The following is a 25,375-nucleotide window of genomic DNA, read 5'->3' as shown; positions in this document are numbered from 1 at the left end:
TAAATACCTTAAAGTTATATTTGCATATCTTGAAAATCTCTAGAAATATGAAATAAACATACCAATTCCTTTCACTGTCATACAATTCGTGAATATTGGGTCTCCATGCCTTTTCCAGATAGGCTACTCACAGCAACTTTGATATACTGTATATATACTGTACTTATGTTATATTCTCAGCAGCCTACCCTTGGGTTGTAGTTATAAATGTTTACCTTAATTTTTCATTAATAAGCAACTATTTAGCAAACCAAAGTTGTTTTATCAGGAAGGATGGATCTTGTGGGAGCATTCATATGGGAGAGCATAAGTAGGTTAGTTAAGTTAGTGTTTTACTTTAATTTCAAGTTCACTAACCTTTTAATCTATGATTGAATTTTCCTATATGTATGGATAAAAGCATTCAAAATAAACAAAAATACATGCAAACCAGCATATCTGCTCCCACAAGATCCATTCTTACCGTTTCATCTATGTTTCTGCATTATATGCTCATAATTGTTCAATTTTTAAAATGAAATCTTGTAATTGGTACCAACACCCCACATAGTATTCCAAAATAAATTTACCATTTGGCAGCAAATGTACGCAGTAATACAGTAGTAATAAATTGGCAAAGCAAGTTGAGAAAACCTATGATATTTGCTTGTACTGTACATGGTGCAAAAAGAAACATGGTTCAAGTCAATTAGAATAATTGTTTCAAATTTTTTTAGGAATGTGCATGCTTCTTCCAGAAATGGCATTTTACTAGAAAATATCAGGCAGAAGTGTTGGTTACATTACCTTCATAAAAGGGTGCCAATTGAATATGCATTTTTGAGAACTCCCACAATTGGGCTATGAGATTTTAATAAATTGTTATGAATAGGTTCTGACTTGACCAAGAGCTTAATAAATAATCATAAAATATAATAAACTGTATTCATTCCTCTAGGTTCTTAGATTTGTCTGACACATATGTATTGTTTTAAGTACAGTATATAATATTTTTGGAATAAGTACCTAAATATCAGATATATAATTATTAAGAAATACCGTATATTGTAACTTCCCTTAGACATGGATTTCAATTTCCTGACTTTGACATTAACAAAATGTACCGTATGTTTTTATTCAGTTTTCATTGATTTAAAATGAAAGATTACTTATGCATGTACTGTATTTATTTTGTTTTTGCATTCCTATGTTTTTTCCTGTTGCATGATAGCATCCTTTCAATATATTATGTTTATCAACTTCATTATACTGTACTGTATTATTTCTTTACGTTTTGTATTTTTTTACTGAATTTGATATACAGTATTGGCATGCTTACATTTTTTATTTCTAACCATGACAGTTTTTTGTTGATGATATCCTTTTTTTTTTTTTTTTTTTTTTTTTTTTGAGCATGTTACGCTTTTTTTTGTAGTTTTGAAATCTAATTATTTTGGTTGAATGATTTATCTGTGGTTTGTTTCCTATTTGATTTGTGATTTCAATTCTTATTTGCTTTTTATGAAAATAAGTTAAACCTAGATTTTTACTTATACAGTATTCTGTAAAATACAGCATTGCATTTGTTATAAAAGGGTACCTTACTTTTACTACTTTGTTGTTGTACTTTTCTTAGTTTTATTAACAAATATTACTTAACTTTTGCCTAATCAGCATGCAAGTTAAGTCTGCTTTTTCATTTTGATTTCATATTATTGGTTTTGATTATCCCATGCTTTGTTTGCTATTTAAATTCTGATATATGCATGTTTTGTTTGCATGACTTGTATGACTATTGCATGCAAATGAAGCATGTGCCATTTCTTTTACTTTGTTTATGTTCTTTGCAAGAACATTTGTGTACAGTCGCTTAGGTATGCACAGTATACAATCATAAGCACAAGCACAAAAAAAGGAAAATAATTACTGTATACTATATTGGTGAAATAAGATAATATGAGAATAAGTTTGTTTCATTCTAACTGCCCTCTCAATTTTGGATAAAGATACTTTGTAATTAATGTTAACTGCCCTCTCAATTTTAGATAAAGATACTTAACAATTAATGTTACATTAACTGAAGTATTTTATTTAATGATTCAGAAATGCCTAATATATAAGTCATAAGCTATGATAAAGCCCTATAATCATGTTAACAAGCAATATTAATCGATTTAGTATTCAATAATTTATAAAGAGAAGTTTATTGCAGCATAGGAATAAATTTTAACATTTTAAAAAGCCGCGCCACGCCACAGCCGAGTTTTAGTTAAGGGCATGATCAATAGATGGCGCGCATTCTGACGGGTTGGATGATGTTTTTTTTAATGGTATTAATAGTCAGTTTCCCATCTTTCGTGTATTGTCTTTGATATGGACAAAGTTCTACTGTACAGGTCTACTTTCAAACTTATAAATGAGAAAACATTTTCATACCAACTCCTTAACTGCAGTACTATAAGCAGCAGGCTACTGGTAAACGAGTAGTGGTAAGATAAAGAAGTAGTTAGCACAGTAATATCGTTTAGAGGTTAACTGCTAGTTGTGGTAACAGTTAGGCTTGTTTAAATTAAGAGGTAGGTACCTAGTATGGTAGTAATGTGAAATATAAACTTTTCCCTCATAACATAGTGTTTGTTGGTTTTGTAATATTCTATTTTTATTCATACCTTTTAAAATGATACTTCACCAAAGAAAATAATCCTGCAAAGAACGAGTGTGAATTAAGTTTGTACATTGGGACCATAAGGAAAAATGCATTTTAATTGGTTAGTTTTAATCTTCTCATAGCATAATGTAGTTGTTGGTTTTGTAATATTGTTATTCAGACTTTGTAAATGATTCACTATATCAAAGAAAATAATCCTGCAAAGTGAATATAGTTGCCTATATAGTTCCCCAAAGAGCTGGTGTTATGGGAATTAATTTCTGTGCATTAGGAGACCACAAGGAAAGATGCATTTTATTGGGGAGTGGTGCATTGGTACTACCAGATCCTCGCTGCATTCTGACCATGAGCCATGGTGAATTCAGACTAGTCTTGGTGCATTGAGACAATGGTGCATTTAGTCACTACACCATACAGTGCATAAAGATATAACAAGAGAGTGAGAAGAAGACAGTGCCCAAGCTGTGAGCACAGCACAGAAAGAGGTAATGGTAACACCAGCAGGTCATACAAACAGAAGGGGGAACTGTGGGTTGGTAAGCTGGGATTGGGGTCGTAGGAGAGCTGAGTAAGGAGGGCCCTTGTCTGCATGGGAGCTTTCATTGTTGTAATTGGCATCAACACCATTCAAACTTCACTATGTTTATAAGTTTTAAGTGGCTGAGATAGAGTCATGCAAATTATAAAGAAGTTCCGTTCTCTCACTGGCTGCTTCATTGTCCTTCCCTTTTCACTCCCTTCCATTTCTTCCGCTTCCGATTGATAATTCCCACGATGACTGAATTTAATGAGTGCTTAAACTTTTCAACAAAAGGAAAAAAGTATGTGTTAAAAAATTCCTGATGTCAATGACGGTACGATCTCGAAGACTATTTTATTTTTTACTATCAAATTTTGGCAACAGAGAACGTGGCAACACTTACGAGTTGGTTGCTTTGATATGATCAGAGGCTGTCTGCTCTAAAGTAATTTTTTCACTCCATTTTGAAAATAGTGCATGTTTTTTCATGTCCATTAATCTTAACAATAAAAAAAACTTTTCTGAAGCTGAAATAACAGCGAAATTAACGACGAGCAGACTTCGAAGTGGAACAGCGGTATAACTGCTCAACCGTATTACGGCAGATTGTTATCTTGACCATCAGTGTTTTAGTGTGTGTGCATGGCATGTGTATACGTACGTACGTACGTACGTACGTACTTGCTGAGCGTATGTTTGCTATTGTCCTCTCTCTCTCTCTCTCTCTCTCTCTCTCTCTCTCTCTCTCTCTCTCTCTGGGTTATTCTGTTTTACTATTTATATGTAATGGCAAACGAAAATTTTCACATCCTTACTCGTCTAAATCACATCATAAATCAGCTTAAGCAATCATACATAGCAGGCGAACAAACGTCAGGGAAGACAGACAGAACACAGCATAACATAGACATGTCATTTTACAGCAGCTGAAAATGAGGAGCTATTATTACGTATACGAAGAAAGAAGAAAAGAATAAACAAAATCCCGCCAAACCTCCTCCGTCATTTGCTTTTAGTCTAAACTCTAAAGCAAATCATCGTGTTTAGGTTGTGAATAAGTTTCATATTTTTATCTTTTAAAGATGTTTTTAATCCCATGGAGACAGACCTTAAAAACTCGAGATATTGGCCAACAAAATGGCATTAGAAGGACAGGAGGCCAGTCATTTCGTGTTTGAACTAAACTGTGGCCCGTTCAGTGCGATAGAGAGAAGAAGAAGCAGAAATTCCAACTATAGCCCTCCTGGTTCCTGATTCCTTAGCGGTCACTCCACAAAATCATTTTCCTTTAAGTTTGGGCTCTCGCACTGCATCACAAAATCAAACTCAGGCAAGTACACTACATGACACATAAGTATGTGTTGTTCCTCACATATTCCAGTACCTTGGCCCTTAATGAAGGGAGAATCCTGTGAGCTCTGGCTTTTGCTGCTGAATCCAAGTCAGCTGGTAAGTTTGGCAGTCAGTAATGGAGCATCCAAGCCTTGGGAACACCTTCGCTATCACTTGCACCACCCGAGTTCCCTGGTATGGCTCACCACTTTTCTAACCATATTTCCGTTCTCATGCTGTATATATAAAGTGGATCAAAATCACGACAACAAGTTGGTGTTTCTTCCTCTTAATCATGCTTTAATATATATGAAGAATTTAATCCGGTATTCAGAAAGGCTAACGAAAAATCACAGGGCATATTTTTAGTTTGGTATGAACCAGAGATACCGCACAATTTGTTACAACAAAAACAAGTAACAGTACATATTGTAAGTATGTGATAAAATGCATTTTGAAACTTCTAAAGATAGGTGCATTTACATATTATAAACTGAATAACATCGTGAGCCTGCAATCCATCAAGAAAGATGAATTAATTATGATAGAATTATTGCTAGTGAGGTCAATATATATTTTGTTGTGAAGTTGAACGCTTTTCATTTTCTGCAGACTTAGACAAGTTTCCCAGTTGCAGGGGAATTCAAAGTCCGGAACTGTAATATATGAGATATATACTGGTTTATTTTCATTGTTCTATTCCACTTTCCTATTTCCTTGATTCCTTCTTCCGCTTCTATTGCTTCTCTTTGTAACATCTGGAATTCGACGAGACCTGGACCTGACAAACTGTTGTTTTAAGCGTCTCTCTAGTGTACCTGTTGGCTTGAACAGTCTCCTGATGGCTGACTGACTTATCCGCTGGAATTTCTGACTCCTTGTGCCAACAAGCTGAACCTCATAATCTGATGGACTGTAGGTGGAAAGACATTCATTGATAAATTAGTTTAGTTTAAAGGTCTTCAGTATTGGTATTCACAGACATATGCACAGTACAGCCCACTACCATGAATTAGATTGTAATAGGAAGATCATCAGGTTTAAGATTTTGAAAACTTTTACCACGGATGTTGGGTAGTGAATGCTAAAATTAATCTATCTTGAGTATTTCAACTCTCCAGCTGACTTTCCTTTAACAGAATCAACATCAGGAATCCTCATTGTTTACATGTGTGCTTCCCATAATGCATTAAAAGATAATACTCTGACGTTACTTACCTGTTCAAGAGTAATGACCAGTTATGCTCCATGGATGATGTTTTGTATCAGGCAATGTTATTTTGACCAACTATGCTCCAAGTATCAGGTTTTGTATCAGGCAATGTTAGTTTGTCAGTTCCATTGTATATTCAGGCCAAAATTCTCTATATATTACATATAAAATTTTTTTATATGTACCTTGGTACGAATCCAAAGTCATGTGGGAAATTCTATTTTTATAATTAGCAAGCGAATTATGCTATATGGTACATACATGCATCTATTATTATCATTATTATTATTATTAATGCAAGACAAACTATGGTCCTAGTTAAATAGCTGATTTCTATAAGCACAAAGTAGAGAGAGCAGACTAGCACGGAAAACGAAACTGCAAAGAATTAACAATAAAAAAGCAAGTAAAATAAAGAAGATACATAAAGATAAATAATTGAATAAGCTAAACAGCAAGTAAGCTTTAAAGAAAATCATGTCAGCTGGCTCAAAAAAAAAAAAAAAAAAAAAAAAATTAGGTGTCACAGCAAGAATAAAACTTGTTGAAAAACTGTGCTGTATAGAACAGTACCTATGAAAATGCAAGACATTTATGATTATCTGTATCTAGTACTACTACACGATGGGTAGTGTGGTCTGAGAAGATCTGCATGCATAAAGAAAGAATGATCAGAATCATGATCAGGACTGCAAACGGTAACGAGGGAAACTGAGAGAGGGGCCAGAACTAACTACGTTCATTCATTTTTACTGCCGAGATGAAATGTACCGCCAAACGTAATCAAATCGCTGATATTCAAACAACTCTTAACAGCCAGGAAAAGATGTATTGCATAAAATGATACAATCGCTTACATTTAAACAAACTTAATATTCGAAAATAGAAATATCACTAGGGCGTTATGATTACGAGAGTTGTATGGACCGAACTGCTGCAACAACGAAAATGAATAATTCTTTTTCATAGAATGTTAAAATGGGCAGTTTAAGCGTTTTAGTTTAAGGGGTAAAGTATTTGGAAGTTATAAACATTTTTTGAGGAGATTTTTGCATTTCCCTCCCTCTCTGCGTAGCCAAACAATCCAACAAACTGCAATAGTTTCATAATTAAATTTATGGGTTTATTCTACAAGAGTTCATTTATTGAGGTTTCTATGTTCAATTTGCCAAGTCTCTTGTCACTGTAGTCGTTGAAAGGGTTAGTTAGTATTGTTTTAGATTTAGCTGGCCTTAAGCCAGCACGGGCTCTTGCTCCTAGAGCAGCCGGTAATGGGTTAGTGACAAAAATGTTCAAAGTGCCATATCTTGGGTTTCTCTTCGACTGTTCAGTATTCAAATCCCTGTCACAATATACTGGAATAAAATACGCCACACATTAACATATAATAAAAAAAATTATCATTGAATTTGAAAATTAATATGTAAAAATACTATCTAATGAACGAGAAATAATTCGTAATAAACGCTTGTAAACTCTAAGAACAAGTTTTAACAAGTAAAATAATACGCCTACGTTTCTTGGACGATCTCGAGTTTTCTGTACAGCGTTTAATCAAGGTCACCGAAAACACATATATCTTTCAGTGGTCTCGGTATAATGCTGTATGAGCCTCGGCCCATGAAACTTTGACCACATCCCGGTGGTGACCTACCCTATATCGTTGCCAGACGCACGATTATGACTAACTTTGACCTGAAATAAAAACAAAACTATCAAGGCTAAAGGGCCGTAATTTGGTATGTTTGATGATTGGACGGTGGATGATCAACATACCAACTTGCAGCCCTCTAACCTCAAAAGTTTTTAAGATCTGAGGGCGGACAGAAAAAGTGAGGACGGACAGACAAAGATGGCACAGTAGTTTTCTTTTCAGAAAACTGAAAAATGTAACAACCGGAAAGAAGAAAAACCAAAACAGACCATTTTTAAACTCAGTAACTTAAAGCAACTGAAGGAAACCCCGAAACCTGCCATAGTACTATATTTCCCAATTCCCAAACACCAAAGTATGTATTAATAAAAGTTTCTGTCAAATAGTCCATTATTTTCAGTACTTTTATACTCAGGCAAAGGCAACATATTAACTATTTTCCTTAAAGAAATTTCGGGCCTTCTTAGCAAAAGGATCCAAAATAACTGTTATCTTCGAGACAAATCTGATTTATTCTATTTCTCAAGCAAAAGTAAAATGAAATTCATTTGATTACGAAGTCGTTCATTATTCTTCTTTTTTTTTTTAAGCTAAAATTATCAATTTAATGAAGACAGACGACACTGCAGGGGAATCCACGTATTTTCGGTGCTGTCTTTCTCTCGATTCAGCACTAGAGCTAAAATCCGGTTTGAATTCGTTCTGCATTGGATTTATGAATATGACAATTTTACACTTGAGTGAGAAAGCAAAAACCTCAAGGATTGGATGAAAATACATTATCTAAAATCAAGCTATAAAAGTGATCCACCAGCATATAAAAACAAGCAGCATCTGCATTTCATTTACTTTCCTAGTCAAAGTTACCCTAATACAAATGGCTGGCTCTGAAGAGGAACGTAGGCTGCCAAACGTATGGCTGAGCGAAGTCTGGCAACAAGAAACGACTGAGGGGAAAAGAGCATCAGTATTGCTTCGAATTGTATAGCCTTGTACAAATCCTCATAAAATGGATGAGCAATGACAGTCAAGTCCTCAGTTCGGGGCCTGCAATAATAAAATTTGTCTTTTAAATTTTGAACTTCACTCAAGCAAATGTATATCACAAAACAAAGCCACCAGGCTAAAGGGAATGAGGTAATCACTTCAACGATAGAAACAGCAGGTATTATTGTCATGAGCTCCCCAACTTGTCAAGTTGAATCAATTTTTCCAGTTCAGCTTTATATAAATATAGTTAAGGTCTGGAGCATTGTTTCCTGAAAAATTACAGAGTACAATGCTGCTTACTGAGACTTGGATCTTAGCCAAACAGGTGTACTTCATTCGAACCAAACGCTCCTTATGCAACTCTATTGAAAGGAATGATACAGAACAGACTTCCAACTTGAAACCCTCTGTACAAGTTCTTTGCTTGAGTATATAAATACATTTCAAATTCTTGGTGCAGGAAATTTCTCGATTTGCACCAGAAATACAACTAATTTCAAAATCTTATTGTCACAAGTCTCAAGGAATAAAATAAGCCCAGAGGTGAAAATCTTTGGCATGTTCACCCTTTAAATATAGATAGTTGCTGGACCTAAACTAAGCAAGAAAATATCATGTTAAACAAAAGTTTCATATTAAAATGGTCTCCTAGTGTAAAGTGTCCAAACTTTAATTTAAAAATCAAGCAATACATTGTGCATGAGACATGAATAATAACAGTCTAGGTTATCATGGGTAAAATTCATGTGAAAGATATCCCAGCATTATTCACTCGCCTTTCTGTTATCATGAAAATCAGTGAAAACTGACTAAAGTATGACATTTCTTTGACATTTCTGTTACTTCTTAAGGATGCACTTTATGAAGCCAGAGGATATCTTACCCAATCTCAATGGGATCAAGGTTGAGACGTTCATGGAAATTATTAAGAACAGATTATAACTTCTTCCTATATAAGAATAAATACTGCATAGTACAGTTTCCTGCCTTGAATTAAATAGACCTTAGGAATCATTGCCTGCTTTAGAAACAAGGATAGACAGTGACTTTGACCACCTAGCTAACAACAGAGACGTAAGTTGACGTCAACTCTGCTGTATATATGCTTGCTGAATTCCAGTTCTGTACAAAGAACTGATATCAACACATCTCTAACATAATTGCTGGTTGGTCAGTTGGTAACATCTGGCTAATTATGAATTTTTTATATTCCTAAATGTTAAGTCACAAATATGATTTATTACTGAATTCACTATACCTCGAGAATAATTTAGACCCAAGGGAAATTATAATTTGTAACTATTTTGTCCCTTGCAGGATTCAAACTGTTGTCTGGTTGTAAAACAACGATAGACTAACTTTGACCACCTGGCTATCAAGAAATATATAAGTTTATGATGAATCTGCTTCACATATGCATGTCAAGTTCAAGTCCTATACTTTGATTTGATATGAACACATCTCCGCCATGATAGCTGATTGGTAGGTTTGTACAACGTGGCTGATAATGAATTTTTTCCACCTATGCACATATAAATTTTTCATGCTCACAAATATTAAACAGCAAATATCATTTACTGTTCAGTTCACTATAATTGTCACTGTTAAGTATTTCATCCCAGGAAAAATTTGAAGCAGTGTCTAGTTTAGAAACAACAATAGACAGTGGTTCTGATCACCCAGCTTACCTGGGATGAAGCACTGATCATTCATAGTTCACCCTGAGTGTAAGGTATTCTTAGGGTAAAGTGAACTCAATAGTAAATCATATTTGCTGTTTAAACATATTGGAGTATGGAGACGCGTTCTGTCGTTTATCCACTTCTCTAAATAAATGGAATCAAGACAGAACGTGTCTCCCTACTCCAATATGTTTAACCTTGAGTAAAAGCCCCTGTCTTCATACTTCTTTGCTGTTTAATATTTGTGAACATAAAAAATTCACACGTACATAAGTAGAAAATGTTCATTATCAGCCACGCGTTACAAACCTACCAACCAGCTGTCGATCGAGGTGATGTGTTGATATTAAATCTCAGCACAGAACCTGAACTTCTTCACACAATACTCAGCCACTCAAAAGCTATAAGCAAAATTATGTTTAACTGACGTAGATGCTTTTAGGCTAATAACACTTGCAAAAGCTCCCAGAAAGTCATGCACATACCAACCCCTCCCCACAAAACTCTTTCCCTGGTCTACCAACCCAATAAATCAGTCTCTGCCTTTAATCTGCACTAAAGTTGTTGTCAATGCTATATGGGCAGAAGGAAGTGTTGTTGCTTATAGGCAGAAGCTGATTTATTGGGTTGGTAGACCAGGAAATAGTTTTGTGGGGAGGGGAAATGGAATGGGAGGGGTTGATAGGTGCTTGACTTTCTGAGAGCTTTTGCAAGTGTTATTAGCCTAAAAGTACCTACGTCGGTTAAACACTATTTTGTTTATATATATATATATATATATATATATATATATATATATATATATATTATATATATATATATATATATTAATACTGTGTGGGGATAGAGTAAAAAAAAATGGTTACAAAATTTATGTTTTATGTCTGTTGAGTAATTTTCTAAAGCTGTATCTGCAAACTTCCAATATCTGCTAGAGCCTTGGATGTATTATTGCGAATAATTGAGGTAAGAAGTTACAGTATTACCAAATCTTTACTTTCCTTTTTTTAGCACTGAACCAGAAAACAGGGCTAAAAGGGAACTACACAGCAGAAAATCGCAGTTTAATTTCTACCTTAAAAGGCTACCCCAAGGCAAATCACTGTTCTAAGTACGAAGAGCAGATAAAGAGACTCAACTGTGAGTAGGAGCACCACCCTTTCATTTGCATGAAGGCCTCAAAACCCACACAAGTATCAGTGTGGTCATGGCTTAGCCCTGAAACATGAACACAACAGTGAGAAGCTATGGTCTGCAAGCCACAGTGCCACTTCAGTGCTCACACTCTAGGGCAAGACTTTGAAGATAGAGTCCCCTGCCTTCCTTGACAGTGTTCCGTAGTATTTTGGTTCATTTATGTGGTGTATTGCAATTCACGTAGCGCATCATAAAAAAAGATCAATATAGCCTTAACCTCATTTGCAGTACAGAATGACAAGCACTTTGCGACATTGTCTGAATTCAAATATAGGCTGGAAGGAAAATGTTTACTCTATGTCCTCTAGCAGTTATTTAGAGAAAGGAATTCATGCACTCAGAACACACAACCTCTACCTCTGCCTGCATGAGAAAGGCGACATGGTAGAGAAGTTAAAATGCTAATGGAGAGCAGCAGATCACGTTGAGGTATATGACAATGACAGAGAACTCCGCTGATTTCATTAAATGCAGGCTCTTTGCCAAGTTGTTGAAGAATATATTGAGAATACGGCCATGTTTCCAGTATATGTGGCATTAGCCACACCCCCTCCTATGAGCATGAATGCCATGAACTTATTTGTGACCGTTCTGGCCTTGTATGAGCAGACAAAGAGGTCCACCTTTTTAAATTATTTGAATTCATATACCTTAGAAAAGAGCTCTACACACTGTGGGGCAGTCTTGCATGCCTTGGAAAGAAGGCCATCCTTTCGAAATGTCATGTTAGTTTCTGTAATGGCAAGCACTAACCATGGGGCAATAGGCATGACCAGACATCAGCCCTCTTATTTTGATTTTGGAGTCTCATATAATACAAAAAATTCAGTGGTATGGCTCTAATTGTTTTTACTTAAGCAGTTAAATCTCTACCAGTTTACTATCCCATAGTTTTTATTACTGGGGCCTAGGCAGGATTTCTGCTGGGTTGGTTGCAATGCACCAACTTGGACCTATCGTCAAAATATGCAATCTCACAGCCTGAGTGTCATTGAAAAACGTTACAGTAAGTAAATATGACAGGTGCCATCTTTAAATGGGCAATTTAAACAAGGCTCCATTACAAATAATTCATAATGTGCTTTTAGACTTTGAGTTAGTTGTGTAAATTTTCCTTTTAGAAAAAAGAAACATTTCATATTATACTGTCATTGCAACATATCTGATGTGTTTTGTACAGTGATTTTTCAGACATTGATATGATATCACAAACATTCTATAGTCTGAATGTACGTGTTTGCCAAGACTGTACTGTATTTTTGTCATACCTCTGACAATCACATCACTTGGTAGCATAGCCATTGGACATGAATGGTGACTGAAAACGAAAAGGAGGGGATGCAGATGATACTAAAGAGCCTTCTTGTCCCTCCTAGTGGGCCAGGTTCATTAAGAGACTCTGAAAGAAAAAAAAAGATATAGATTGCCCTGTTATCTTTAATTGTCAACACCAGGTTCCACTTCTATAACCTCCAAGACATTTTCAGAATGGATCTCCTGGAGTGCATCATCTACCAGACAAACCTCTATGCTTGGCAAAAGGATATCAACAACAAATTTTAGCAAAGATGCTCATGAGGTGGCATCTTATTGCCCAATATAGGTGACTATTAGGCAGGTGATACAGAGTTTCCTAGGTTCCTGACTGGGTGTCCTCGAAATGGTTCAAGACCTCGCGAGTAAACCTACACTCCAATGAGGAACTGCTGGCAAGGGCAAGTGGCTAATAGGTTCTTCAAGATAGGTCCATCTTAACTTCATCGCAAAGCAGTTCCTGCAAGTCTCAGCCATTACTGCATGGTCTGACTGAGGTCACGATTGTTTTTAAGTCGTTTAACATGGCCAGTGGGATGACTTCAATCATGCTATTGTCATGTACTACACCTCCACCACCCCTCCAGTTCCTGCACATAGCCTGACCTTCTTCACCAACAAAGACTCAGGGGTTTATCTCTGGAGTCATTATGGGTGCAAGTATGTTGGCACTTTGAGAGTCAGCCACAACGGTAATACTGCCTTCATGCCAGAGAAGGCGATGGAGAAGTCTGTGAAGAAGGGCACCACAGAATACTGTTATGACAAAAATATCTTAGGTCTTCGATGGAAAGACTTTTTATAGCCTAATTACCTGTTTGTTGATTTTTCACATTTGCTATAAGTAGCCTTCACATGTTTATTTTCTCCCTTTCTCTTTTAGTCACTTTCTAGCTCTTGTCCTTGGTGGGTGTTTCTTTCTACGTTTCCATTTGTTTTTTTTTATCTATGGTCTTTGTGAAAACATTTTTATACAAAAATGTATCTGGTATATATGTGAATTTTTAGGTTTTATATATTGTGTGTAATTTTCCAGCTTTGTAAATGCATTATGTGATGTGAAACGTCAGCCAAGTAAATCGGTTACTTGTGAGAAACGTGTCTTTACCTCTCCATTGTGAGATATACTGACAATATATAGTATAAATATATATATATATAATATATAGATATATATATATGTTATTATGTATGTATATATTACATATATATGTATACAATATAATATATATATGATATATATATATATATGATATATATATATTATATATATATATAGTATACATAATTAATATATAATAATAATTATATTTATATATTTATAATAATAATATATAATATATATATATATATATATATATATATATAGATATATATATATATATAACAATTGTTACTAGGGAAAAAATTGCCAGACATTTTATTTGTTCTTTATGAAAGGCTGCATAATTGGAGAAGCTGAAGAGAGAGAATTTAGTTTAAAATTAATATTTTTTTACTCATATAATTTTAATCTAAGGATAAATTCTCCCTCCATCCTCCTCCCCAGGCCTTCTACTTTAACGCAAAGCAATCCAGTCTTTCACAAAGAAATAAAATTCCTGGGAAAAGTTTTCAGTAACAATTGTTTACCATCGCAGCATTTCTATAGAATACTGATAGACTATTAACCTCAGTAATGAAACCACCTGTTACCGCATATAATGCTCCTAAATAATGTAATCATGCTAGGTAAGTTCTCTTTCCTACATGATAAGAGTTTTAACAAGAAATGTATGAATTTAATTAATAATGAATTACCAGCATCTGAATCCGAAGTTGGTCTCGTTGAATCCCCTGACTATACATTCTTTTTTCAGAGTGAGGAATAGACTGAGCCTTTCACCGACATCCAACATTATCATAAGTATATATACCTATCTCAGATGTAGTCTGGGAACCTACGTTGGATGCACTAGGAGGCTTCTCAAGGTCTGCTTCTGATTCTGTGCCCATCAAGGAACAGCTTTAAGATGAGTTGCGGATTGTCTAATCCTGAATAATCCTGAATTATCAAATGTTTGTAACCACTTGGTACCCACTTGGACATAAATGATTTAAAAATTATTGGACCTGCTTATATGAATGAAGAGTTGATGATGTTGGAGTCTCTTTTTTATGGAAACAGATGTACCAACACTAAATACCCAATCTTCATCACCAAATGGTTTATAGCCTAATTGTCTTTTTGTTGACATTCCACGTTCGCTATACGTATCCTTCGTATGTTTATTTTCTCCCTTTCTCTTTCAGTCGCATATTTGCTCTTGGGCTAGTGGGGGATTTTTCAAACTTTTCCGTTTTGTATTTTTATCTGTGGTATTTGTAGACAATATTTCTGGTATATTATTTTCTTTGTAAGTATGTTTAGTCTGTGTAATTTTCTAGCCTTGAAAATGCATCAAAGTATGATGTGAAATATCGGCAAAATAAATCTGTTCCTTGTGAGAGACATATCTTTACCACTTTATTCCGATTGTGTATATATATATATATATATATATATATATATATATATATATATATATATATATATATACATATATATATATGTATATATATATATATATATATATATACATATATATATATATATATATCATACATATACATATACATGCTAATCCTTCAATTATACTTATCAGTAGAGCCAAGGACCCATCAGATAAGGGCAAAATCCGGATAATGACAAGTAAAAAAATCTAGAGGTGATCATATGGAAACTCCATACACGCCCTTACCTACCTATGTCCATACCACATAACCTTAAACACTCAATATGCTTGTAAACAATAAACAAACAATATTTGTAACAAGATATACTACATTAATATACTTTGAAAAGACATGTAACCCCTTCCTTTTCACTCTCGCATAAATGATGCAATTCAGCAGCTAGGTAGCCTATCTGTGTTTATCCATGGCCTGCCATTGTTTTATGACCAATAATGTATTTTCATAGAGCAACTTTCTTATCAGTTGCTGTCATATTGTATTACCATTCACCAGACACATGCTGTGTGTGTGTGTGTGTGTGTGTGCGAACCGCTGACCTAGGCTGAACTCACAGTATCCATATGTGCTGAACTGAAAATAAAGGTAATGGTAACAAAACTGATATTTTACTTACTGAATCCATTTATAAACTCCTCTGAATGTAATGCTATTCCTCGATGAGTTCAAGGTTGAATGTGCAAAGGTCGTAGGGGTGAAACAAATGTAGCAAAATTACTTGTCTTTGCCTCTGCAATTTGCAACTCATTTCAGATAGTAAGGGAAAAAAGACTGTTATATACTGAGACTTTAAGAGTGCTTTACAGAACGCTACATCAATAAGGCAATGACACTACCTAATGAGATTGCAGAAAAAAATCCACCAGTAGACCTGGGACATTCTTGTTATTTCTTTAAGATCATTGGTGACCTCAGCAACAGTGACCACCATGGATTCATGTCTTATCGCATTACTTAATGCAAATATTGATGCTGAAGAGGAAGAGAGCAAGGGCACACAAGATGTAATCTATGTCGTCTTTGACGTCGGTTCGAAGTCCGTGCACGTTTTTCATCCTTAAATTGTTGAGCCACCCAGATTACTCCATGACAAGGTCAGCCTTTCACTGACGGACAGTAGACTGTCAGGCATTAGGTCCAAGCCAAGAGGACACACTTACTGTCCAACCTAGTATTTGGACATGTGGAGAAAGCTCACTACACTACAGGGTTACACAAATTGCATCAGGAGTTGTAAAGAGAGGTTGTCTTAGCTTTATCATTAATACTAATTATTTCCATTCTTTTGCATATGTTTGCAGTTTTAAGAATCTAGTCAGTTGGAATCAACTACATTTGCATATCTGCTGATCCTCAGAAAGTATGTTACATATCTTACATGCGAATCTTAGATACTCCATCATCTTCTTTCTCCACCGTTATCCCTACATTAAGGGGTCGGTCGCCTGACATGCCTTCTTCTATCAAAGGCATCATCAGGCATGGTTTATTGTTCGGCAAAGGGGGTTTTTACGACCGCATGCCTTTGCTGTCATCAACCACAGTTATTGGCAGTGGGCCTAGCCTTTTACTAAAAAGTAAGACTGCAAGGCAGCAGCTGTCCTTTTAGTCGCCTTTTACAACACGCAGAACCTACGATGGTAGTACTCTTACACCCCTACCACAGGATCACATGCGAATCTTAGATACGTTTGATATCTAAGAAACGCTCTACTAGGAGAAAGGAAACTACAGTTGAGATAATTAGCAACACCAATGTGTGATAAGGGAAAAGACAGTGTAGAATTGCCTTCCCAGACAACTTAGCATCCTACTATAGGATAATGAGCTGTAGCAGTTATTGCCACTGAACAAGACCATCCTTAAGAGCATACAGAAGAATCTCTCTACTACAAGAAAATATAACAAGAATATCTTATCTCAGCTTCATTAGGTAGACTGAAAACTGAGTTAACAGACTTTTTGTACCAGTGTCCCATGCCATCCCATACAAAAGGATCCTTATACAACTATCAGAATTGTGTTTAACTCCAGCAACAAGTAATTAACCAGGACAAGTCTTTCAATGATTGTCTGCACACCTTCTACTGAAGCTATAACCCATGCTACTCAAATTTAAAGTATGGCAGTTGTAGCAGACATCAGCAAGTTGTTTTGTAGATCAGCAAAAATGAAGACCAGCATGACTTCACGCACCTCGTGTGGTATGTTATGAACTTTCAGCCTTAAGGTTGGCCCTTTGAGGCTACATTGATAAAAAACACTGCCCTAGTTGCCCAGTCACTGCAGGAGGGTTTCTATATAGGTAACTTCCTAGAAAAAATGTACAAGATACATGGATTGCTTAGGAGAAATTGCCAACATGTTGAGGCAATAACACTTAATGGCTAAGATGTCCCTCAAAGACTTTGGAAAGAATGTTAAGTAATTCAGTATTGGTCATGCTAATGGATCTGAATGAAATCAGAATGTGAGGATTATTATGGGGACAATGACAATGATTGATCTCCATTTCACATCCTACTTTGAATTAGTGAAGATCCTGAGTTATGCAACTTCCTAACTAATCGGAACCTTATGTGAACATGAACTGTGCCTCAAACTCCCAGGATCGGTGGGTTCTTTGAGCAACTCTTGCCTTAGTGAAGTCATGCCCCAATTCAGGGAGCATCCACACTGCAGATGTGCCAAGAAAACACACTGGAAAATTATTGTTACATATCACAAGCTGGTGGAACACAAATCGATGACCATAAGTGGAAAACAGATCTTTGGCTACTGTTAGATAAGCATATGGAGCACTGGCTAGGGCTACCAATAAGTCACAGACATGTATTTTACCTGTATGGGACATCTGTGTGGAAAGTTACCAAGGTGTGCTGATGACCTGTTGATGCATGGCGGCCAATATAAATAATGCTTTGTTTATCTATGTCTAAAAATAACCCTACTATGCCCTGGAATAAATTTGAATCGTAGTACAAAGACCATTTTTTATGAAATCTGCTGTAGTTAAAATAACCCCTACTATGAATTTTAATGATGGTTGTTGTCAACCTTACAAATGTTAAAATATTTCAAGGGAGTTTGGTGCAACCTAGGTGACCTTTTTATGTCGCTGATACTAATTTTTTCTCAATATTTTGAAAAAAAAGAGAAATTTTAGACACCTGTTGGCTTGTGTTGTGAAGTACATTTACTTTAGTGCTATTAGTTGGCTTGTGTTGTGAAGTACATTTACTTTAGTGCTAGTACAAAAGCTATCTCAATAATGGCAATACTGACAGACAAACTCATAACAACTTTTAATTTAAGGCTGCAAAAGGCTTTATTAAAACACTTACCTGTTCACTGTTGATTCTTTTGGAAGCAAAGCTTAAAAATGTGTTTAATCTCAAACCAAAGGCAAATATTTAGAAAATTATTCAAGACAGACAAATTAATAGCACTTTACACATAAGTGGCCTTAAATCCATCAGTCAGTCAGCTGACAATAACTGCAGTTCTGTTTGCTCTTAACATAAGTGAAATATAATGATTTAATCATAAAAGGAATGTAATCATGAAAGAAGACCAGTCTCTAACAAGGTTCAATAAGTGACACTGTGCCCTTAGAAATATATTTGTCATTTGTGGAAGTCTCTGATAATTTTCCCAGAGTAGCTGAAGTAATTCTTACAAACTAAATAACGCAACGAATAACATTCAAAACAATAAACAGTCACTAGATACCTAATTGTAACAATGATGAAAGATTTTGTTCACACAAGTAGAAAAGGTGAGTATCTTAGTTTTACCAGACCACTGAGCTAATTAACAGCTTTCCTAGGACTGGCCCGAAGGATTAGATATTTTTGCTTGCCTAGGAACCAATTGGTTACTTAGCAACGGGACCTACAGCTTGTTGTGGGATCCGAACCACATCGAGAAATGAATCTCTATTACCAGAGATAAATTCCTCCGAGTTCTCGTTGTCAGAGAAGGGGATTCGAACTCGGACCCTGAGATCGGTAGTCGAGCACGTAGCCGACTCGTCCAACGAGGAACTTACACAAGTAGAAAATGTTTAGCTTGTGATCAAAATGTTTTTCAACATAAATCATACTGAGTGAAATTGAATAAATAAAAAAATGAAAAGACAAGTTTCCTAGTAGACAACTAAAGCAAACAAGGAACGCAAACTCCGAGTAGTACATAAAAATGGATCATGTAGTTTCATATGTTTGAAACTGGGAAGTTTTGATCGGAAAATCTTAGAAATAAATTTTCGTTCCAAATGATGCGATCAATATTTATTAATTTATTTTTACAACTAAATGTTCTTTTTAAGAGAAATTGCGATCTTTATATGATAATAATCGTTAATAAATATTACGGTTATGACATCTAATCACCACAAGTTTTACGATGAAGAGTGAATGATTAACACAATCTGTGCCAGATGTTCCGAAGTACTGCAAATCCTTCTGCGCGCTTTTCAGCTTTCAATGTTTCAAAATGGTCATGGAAGTGACTCGTTTTTAAGTGGGACCCGTAACCTAACTTTGCGTAAAGTGTGAGGAATTTACTTGATCATAAATTATTATGTACAATGTGATCGAAATCGATGAGATATTTTAAGCAAAGTGTAACGTCAAGATTTGCTCTCTACAAATTAAGCCAAGAAAAAAATGGACAAACATACGCGCATAACAGTCCTATAAAAAAATAAATTTCAAAAATAAATAGAACAATTACCTCTAGAAACTCATAAAAGCTTTCATATATATTAAAATTTGATGAAAGTATAGAAATTCTTACATTACTTTCATGCCTATGAAGCCCAGCACCCAAACAGCAAACAATAAATATATCGTTAAATAAATAACAACTGCTAACTACTTATAATTTGGGATCACCTGGACGCAATCGTTACCCCATTCTGTGAAGTCATTCAAATGCGAGTTTGTGATTTCTCTGGAAACTTTCCAGAATCATTGAAGATATGAAGTGTTTTCATATTTACACGAACTTTCATGTAGAAGATACAATATGCAAGAACTTTTCAAGGATTTCTCCACCTTATTTGATCACTCACTGTTACCCTTGCTTATCAACAGCCGACGAAGCAGCAGTACCAGCTAAATGCGCGGCAACGAGTGACGGAATTCCAGGTAAAGAAACGCCCTTAGATGCTGCTGGTTGGTGTGTCCTAGCATTACCCCTTTGGGCGCCATCAAACAAGTATTTGAGAACTGAGTAGTAGTTCGACTCTGTTCCAAACTGTGGGATGATTTTATCATAGGACGCAATTTCGAAAGAGTCCTTCATGAGAACCGTCATGAAGGAATCGTTGGAAAACAAGTGGCGGACGACCTGTTCCGTAGTCTTCTGCTGTTCCAAGGTCCTGTTGCCATAATAGGGCATGTAGTCAAAGAGTGGGCTGTCCGGCAAGAAAGAAAAATATATGCTATATATCTTGAAAATATGCAGTTTTGAAAATAATGTGTCCATAGTCTTTTTCTGTAAAGGCTTATGAGACTAGGGCGATAGAGGAGCGTTGACAGTAAAGTTAAACAAGATGGATAGTTTTCACTGGATGCCTGCAGAAACTACCTGAAAATTCTCTCTCGCTCTCTCTATCTCTCTCTCTCCCCTCACACACACACACACACATACACATATTATATATATAGATATAATATTGATGAAAAATCACTGGAACTATGAAGAGTCAGTATGGCAAGAGGCCAAAAGCAAAGAATGGTGCCAAAAAGCTTGCGAGTTTCGTGTACCTCCTCCGGTGCACTGAACGCGAAAAACTGTGGTCAACAAACTTTGATTCACGTAATCCTCCTGGCATGTAGTCATATACGCTGTTGTATGTATCTATGTGTATGTAGTATGTATGTATGTATGTATGTATGTATGTATATATATATATATATATATATATATATTATATATATATCATAATAAATATGTATACACACCTTCATTAAGCTACAAATGTCGTTTAATATCCAATTCCCGCTACTTCGGTCATTTCACAGAAGTAGAGCGAATTCGATATTTAAACATTTGCAGCTTAATTTTTTATATGAAATGTTGCGGTGATGTGATGAAAATTCACACACACACACACACACACACACACACTACACACACACACACAGCACACACACACACACACATATATATATATATATATATCTATATATATATATCTATATATATACATATATATATAATTATATATATATATATATAGATATATATATATATATATATATATAGATATATATATATATATATATGTGTGTGTATGTGTGTGTGTGTGTGTAATATATTTATTATACATACGTATATATATATATATATATATATATATATATATATATATATATATATATATATATATATATATATATATATATATATATATATTCATAGCATTAAAATGACCTGAGGTGCAAGACATTGAGGAGCAGATCTCTGTGAACACTGAAATTGTGACAGTTTCAAGTGAAAATCATTATGAGCTAAAAGGAATTTTTTGTTTGAATATTGACAAATCCTCTGGCCTCCCACAAAGGGACACAACAATATTGCAGTTGAAAAATTATTTTTACTTTGACGAGTCACCATTTGTATTGTTGGAATAGTCTTTCAATTAGTGTTTCATCTAAATAAACTGTCTCAGATCGTTGGATACAGAGTTGAGCTAAATATAGAATTTAGGCCAAAGGCCAAAGCACTGGGACTTATGAGGTAATTCAGCGCTGAAATGGAAATTAGCGGTAAAAGGTCTGAAAGATGTAACAGGAGGAAAACCTCAAAGCAGTTGGACTATGAATCAATTGTTAGGAGAAGGTGGAAAGTCAGATGAAGAAAGATAACATGAAATGAGGTACAGTGAAAGTAACGAAAGTAGTCGCAACTAGGGGCAGAAGGAACGCTGCAAAGAACCTTAAGTAATGCCTACAGTGTACCGCATGAGGTCCACTGACGGCACTACCCCACTACGAGCGCTGTCTCAGATCATTCATTCATCTAACGTCCATCTTTCGTGAAAATGATAAGTTACTACAGGCAGGCAGTGACGACAATTCCACCTTGGGAAATCCCTCTTTATTTCGAAATGCATAATGACTCATTTTGACCAGCATTATAGTTCTACCATCTCCAGAGCTGCCCAGTTCTTCGCTAACTACCCAGAAAAGTAAAATATCACTCGTTTTCGATTCTTGAGTCATTAAAAGGGTTAGTTCAACAAACTGCCATCAGAAAAGAACTATGTCACATAGCAAAGGGTATATAAAACATACTTAATAGAATATTATTAATGGCTAAGTAGTTACGGAAACAAAATCTGATTAAATTTCATGGCAAAAGCTATTTTCTACTTATATATCATGACCACTAGTAATTCGACACAAATACCACTTATTAAGTCCCTATCCTCACCTACCTTATGAATTTAAAGTCTATACTTAATAGAAAACAGAATATTATTACATGGCTAAGTAGTTATGGAAACAAAATCTAATTATATTTTATGGCAAAAGCTATTTTATATTTATTTATCATGACCAGTCGTCATTCGACACAAATACCACTTATTAAGGCCCTATCCTCACCTACCTTATGATTTTAAAGTCTATACTTGATAGAAAACAGAAATCTATTACATGGCTAAGTAGTTATGGAAACAAAATCTCATTAAATTTCATGGCTAAAGCTATTTTATATTTATTCACCATGACCAGCCGGTCGTCATTCGACACAAATACCACTTATTAAGTCCCTATCCTCACCTACCTTATGATCTTAAAGTCAGACATTTCAGCCCCAAATCTGTCTACTACGGTCAGCGTATCGAACTGGACAGCTTGGATTCCTGTACGAACTCTTGTGATGCTGGGCGGGGCTCGATAGTCAACAATTAGGTCTAGGGGTCCTGTCAACCAATGGGCCCTGACCTGTCAACAGGAGAAGGGCGAGTCAGTCTTCGCTTATTGGTCAACACAGTGTCAAGAAAAGTATGGCCGCCTTCTCACCGGGGAAACCACCATGATAGAGTGACACAGTGGTCTTCATTGAACAAATCGACAAAGGAATGGAAAGAAATGAGATGCTGACTGAAGTTACCCAGATATTATCATATTTCTTTCTGTCTTTTTGACTCTGCAGTTATTCCAGCCACTGACTGATCTATGGCCAAGGGGTTCAACCTTTCGTGCATAAGGCATCACCTACGATTAGTGAAAATGACTTACCATTTAGGAAGACTTTGTTTCTACAAAAAAGAGTAAAGAGAAAGATATCAGGCCATCATACCTGTCAATGATGAAATCGATGAGTTTGGAACTATTATCTTTTAGACCGGACACAGCATGTGTAGCTAATGCCCCCAAGGTGGAGTTGATGGTTTTCACTCCCTTTTCAGTGTTGTAGACTAATTCAATGTTCAGTGGTCCGAATACATAATGACTCCGAACCTGTTGTAAAGATTCTTACTTCTTATAACCTCATCCTTTACATTCAAATCTTATTAATCTATCATGGATTAGTTATGGCTTTCAAGCACAATACACATTACAAGGCTGTTGGATCTATGTGATGATTTACGTAAAGGGAACAGCTGTTAAAACAAAAAGTTTTGTAAAACCTTAGAATACTTTTCAACTGAGAAATGGACATCATTTATATAAAAAAAAATCTGAAACATCTATATCTCTTCATTTCTTGTAATGATGATTTTACCTAAGCTTTTGTAAACATGACAATATCTTTAGAACATTAAATCTCTCCAAGAACAATTATCTTCCAAATCAAGGCCATGCTTTTAGGCAAAAAAGGGCTTTAGTATAATTTGTGTGCTTTGATTCTGTACCCGCGGTGCTTATAATACAGGGTGTCCATAAAGTCCCAGTACCATTAAAAGTATTTATTGCTCAGAAACCATATAACAGAGGATAATGCAGTTTTTTGTAGAATGAAGTGCTCTGAATGTAAACTTGAGGAAATGTAGAACATTCTGCAAAAAAACTACATTACTCTATGTTATATGGTTTCTGAGCAATAAATACTAGTAATGGTACTGGGACTTTATGGACACCCTGTATTTCAGGCCTTGGTCATGCATGCTTAGACGTCCCTAGGTCCTGTCCCACAGCGTCCAGAATGTTACCCGCCACAGATGTCTTGGTTTTAGCCTTGGAGGAAAAATCAGGTCAGCCTGATTTTAGTTTTACACTTCTTATTGACTTGCTAACGACATTTCTCGACTACTCTCGACCAACTAAGGATCTACTAACAATGTTTCCGTCTTGTCGGCTTCCTCTCCCAACCTTTTCACGACCTGCCAACGACTTTTCCTACATGGCCTGTTTAAGACAGGTTCCGATCTTGTCAACATTCATTGCAATTGTAAAAATATTAGTCTAAACATTATAAGTCTCAGTTTTACCTCCTTTATGATTTGTTCAATTTTAAATTTACTGCCTAGCATCAGCGAACGAGATGTTGGGTCGTACCATAGCAGAATATAAACAAACCGCCCGTGATGGGGAGACACTGTGGACTCTGTGTTGGTTTGACAATAAAACCCATACAACAAAGACATGTGTTTTTGTTATTCCGACTCAGTGAAGAACGAAAAAGGAAGGAAGAGACGAAAGTCCGTCGAATTAACGAAGAATATCACAGCAACACATAACCACTAGAACACCAACAAAGAGAAATGCAATCTTACCGAGATGATCAAAAGGGTAATGCGAAAGTGAAATGAATTCTGATGAGAAAAGAAATGTTTATGATGTCACAAATAAAACAAGTTTCATGGGAAATGAAGATGTGAGATATTTTAGAGAAAAAATTTGTAGATAAATCAATAGTTTAATAAATACTGTTAGAATAAAAGTCCTGAATAACATATATGATGACTCTCTCATGAAAGAAGCTTTATTTTCATTTGTTTATTAGCATTATTTTAAAAATGTTCTTCTCACTTTATGTCCTTACTTTGTCATTTTACTTTTCTCATCAAATCTTAACATAATTACCCATGGACAAAAAAAATCAAAAATACGTCATAAGACTTGGACAAAAACTTATATCAAACTTGTCCACACAAAAGTAAATTCTCACCAGCAATTCCTACAGTTTTATAAGAGGTAGTGTAGTGTTCACAAAATGGTGGCTCTAGTTTGCTCAACGGTGGTAGCAGAAGTTTTTAAAAATTAACCTACTTTGTGTCATCATAAATCGAAACCAACGAACCACAGATGGC

The 25,375-nt window shown here is 35.4% G+C and overlaps 1 protein-coding gene across 6 annotated transcripts in view; it reads right to left on the bottom strand.

Moving 5' to 3' along the window:
* Nucleotides 1-3,874: 3,874 nt before the first annotated feature.
* The window catches only part of LOC135201005 (uncharacterized), a 44,620-nt gene continuing 23,119 nt past the window's right edge, over nt 3,875-25,375 (bottom strand). Inside the window, exons 8-9 of one of the 6 annotated variants that reach the window (XM_064229822.1) lie at nt 23,422-23,582; nt 3,875-5,412 (exon numbers count right to left, since the gene is read on the bottom strand). In XM_064229822.1, coding sequence (XP_064085892.1) covers nt 5,196-5,412; nt 23,422-23,582 — 378 coding nt within the window. In that variant the 3' untranslated portion in view covers nt 3,875-5,195. Of the gene's footprint in view, nt 5,413-7,992; nt 8,414-18,683; nt 20,525-22,902; nt 23,064-23,421; nt 23,583-25,375 lie in introns of those variants that run through there. The other 5 variants (XM_064229823.1, XM_064229821.1, XM_064229820.1 and 2 more) reach the window with 5 other exon arrangements.

Source organism: Macrobrachium nipponense, chromosome 27 (assembly GCF_015104395.2).
Source record: "Macrobrachium nipponense isolate FS-2020 chromosome 27, ASM1510439v2, whole genome shotgun sequence".
NCBI classification, from domain to species: domain Eukaryota; kingdom Metazoa; phylum Arthropoda; class Malacostraca; order Decapoda; family Palaemonidae; genus Macrobrachium; species Macrobrachium nipponense.
The sequence above is the reverse complement of the archived record's forward strand: the minus strand, read 5'-3'. Positions and strand labels throughout refer to the sequence as shown.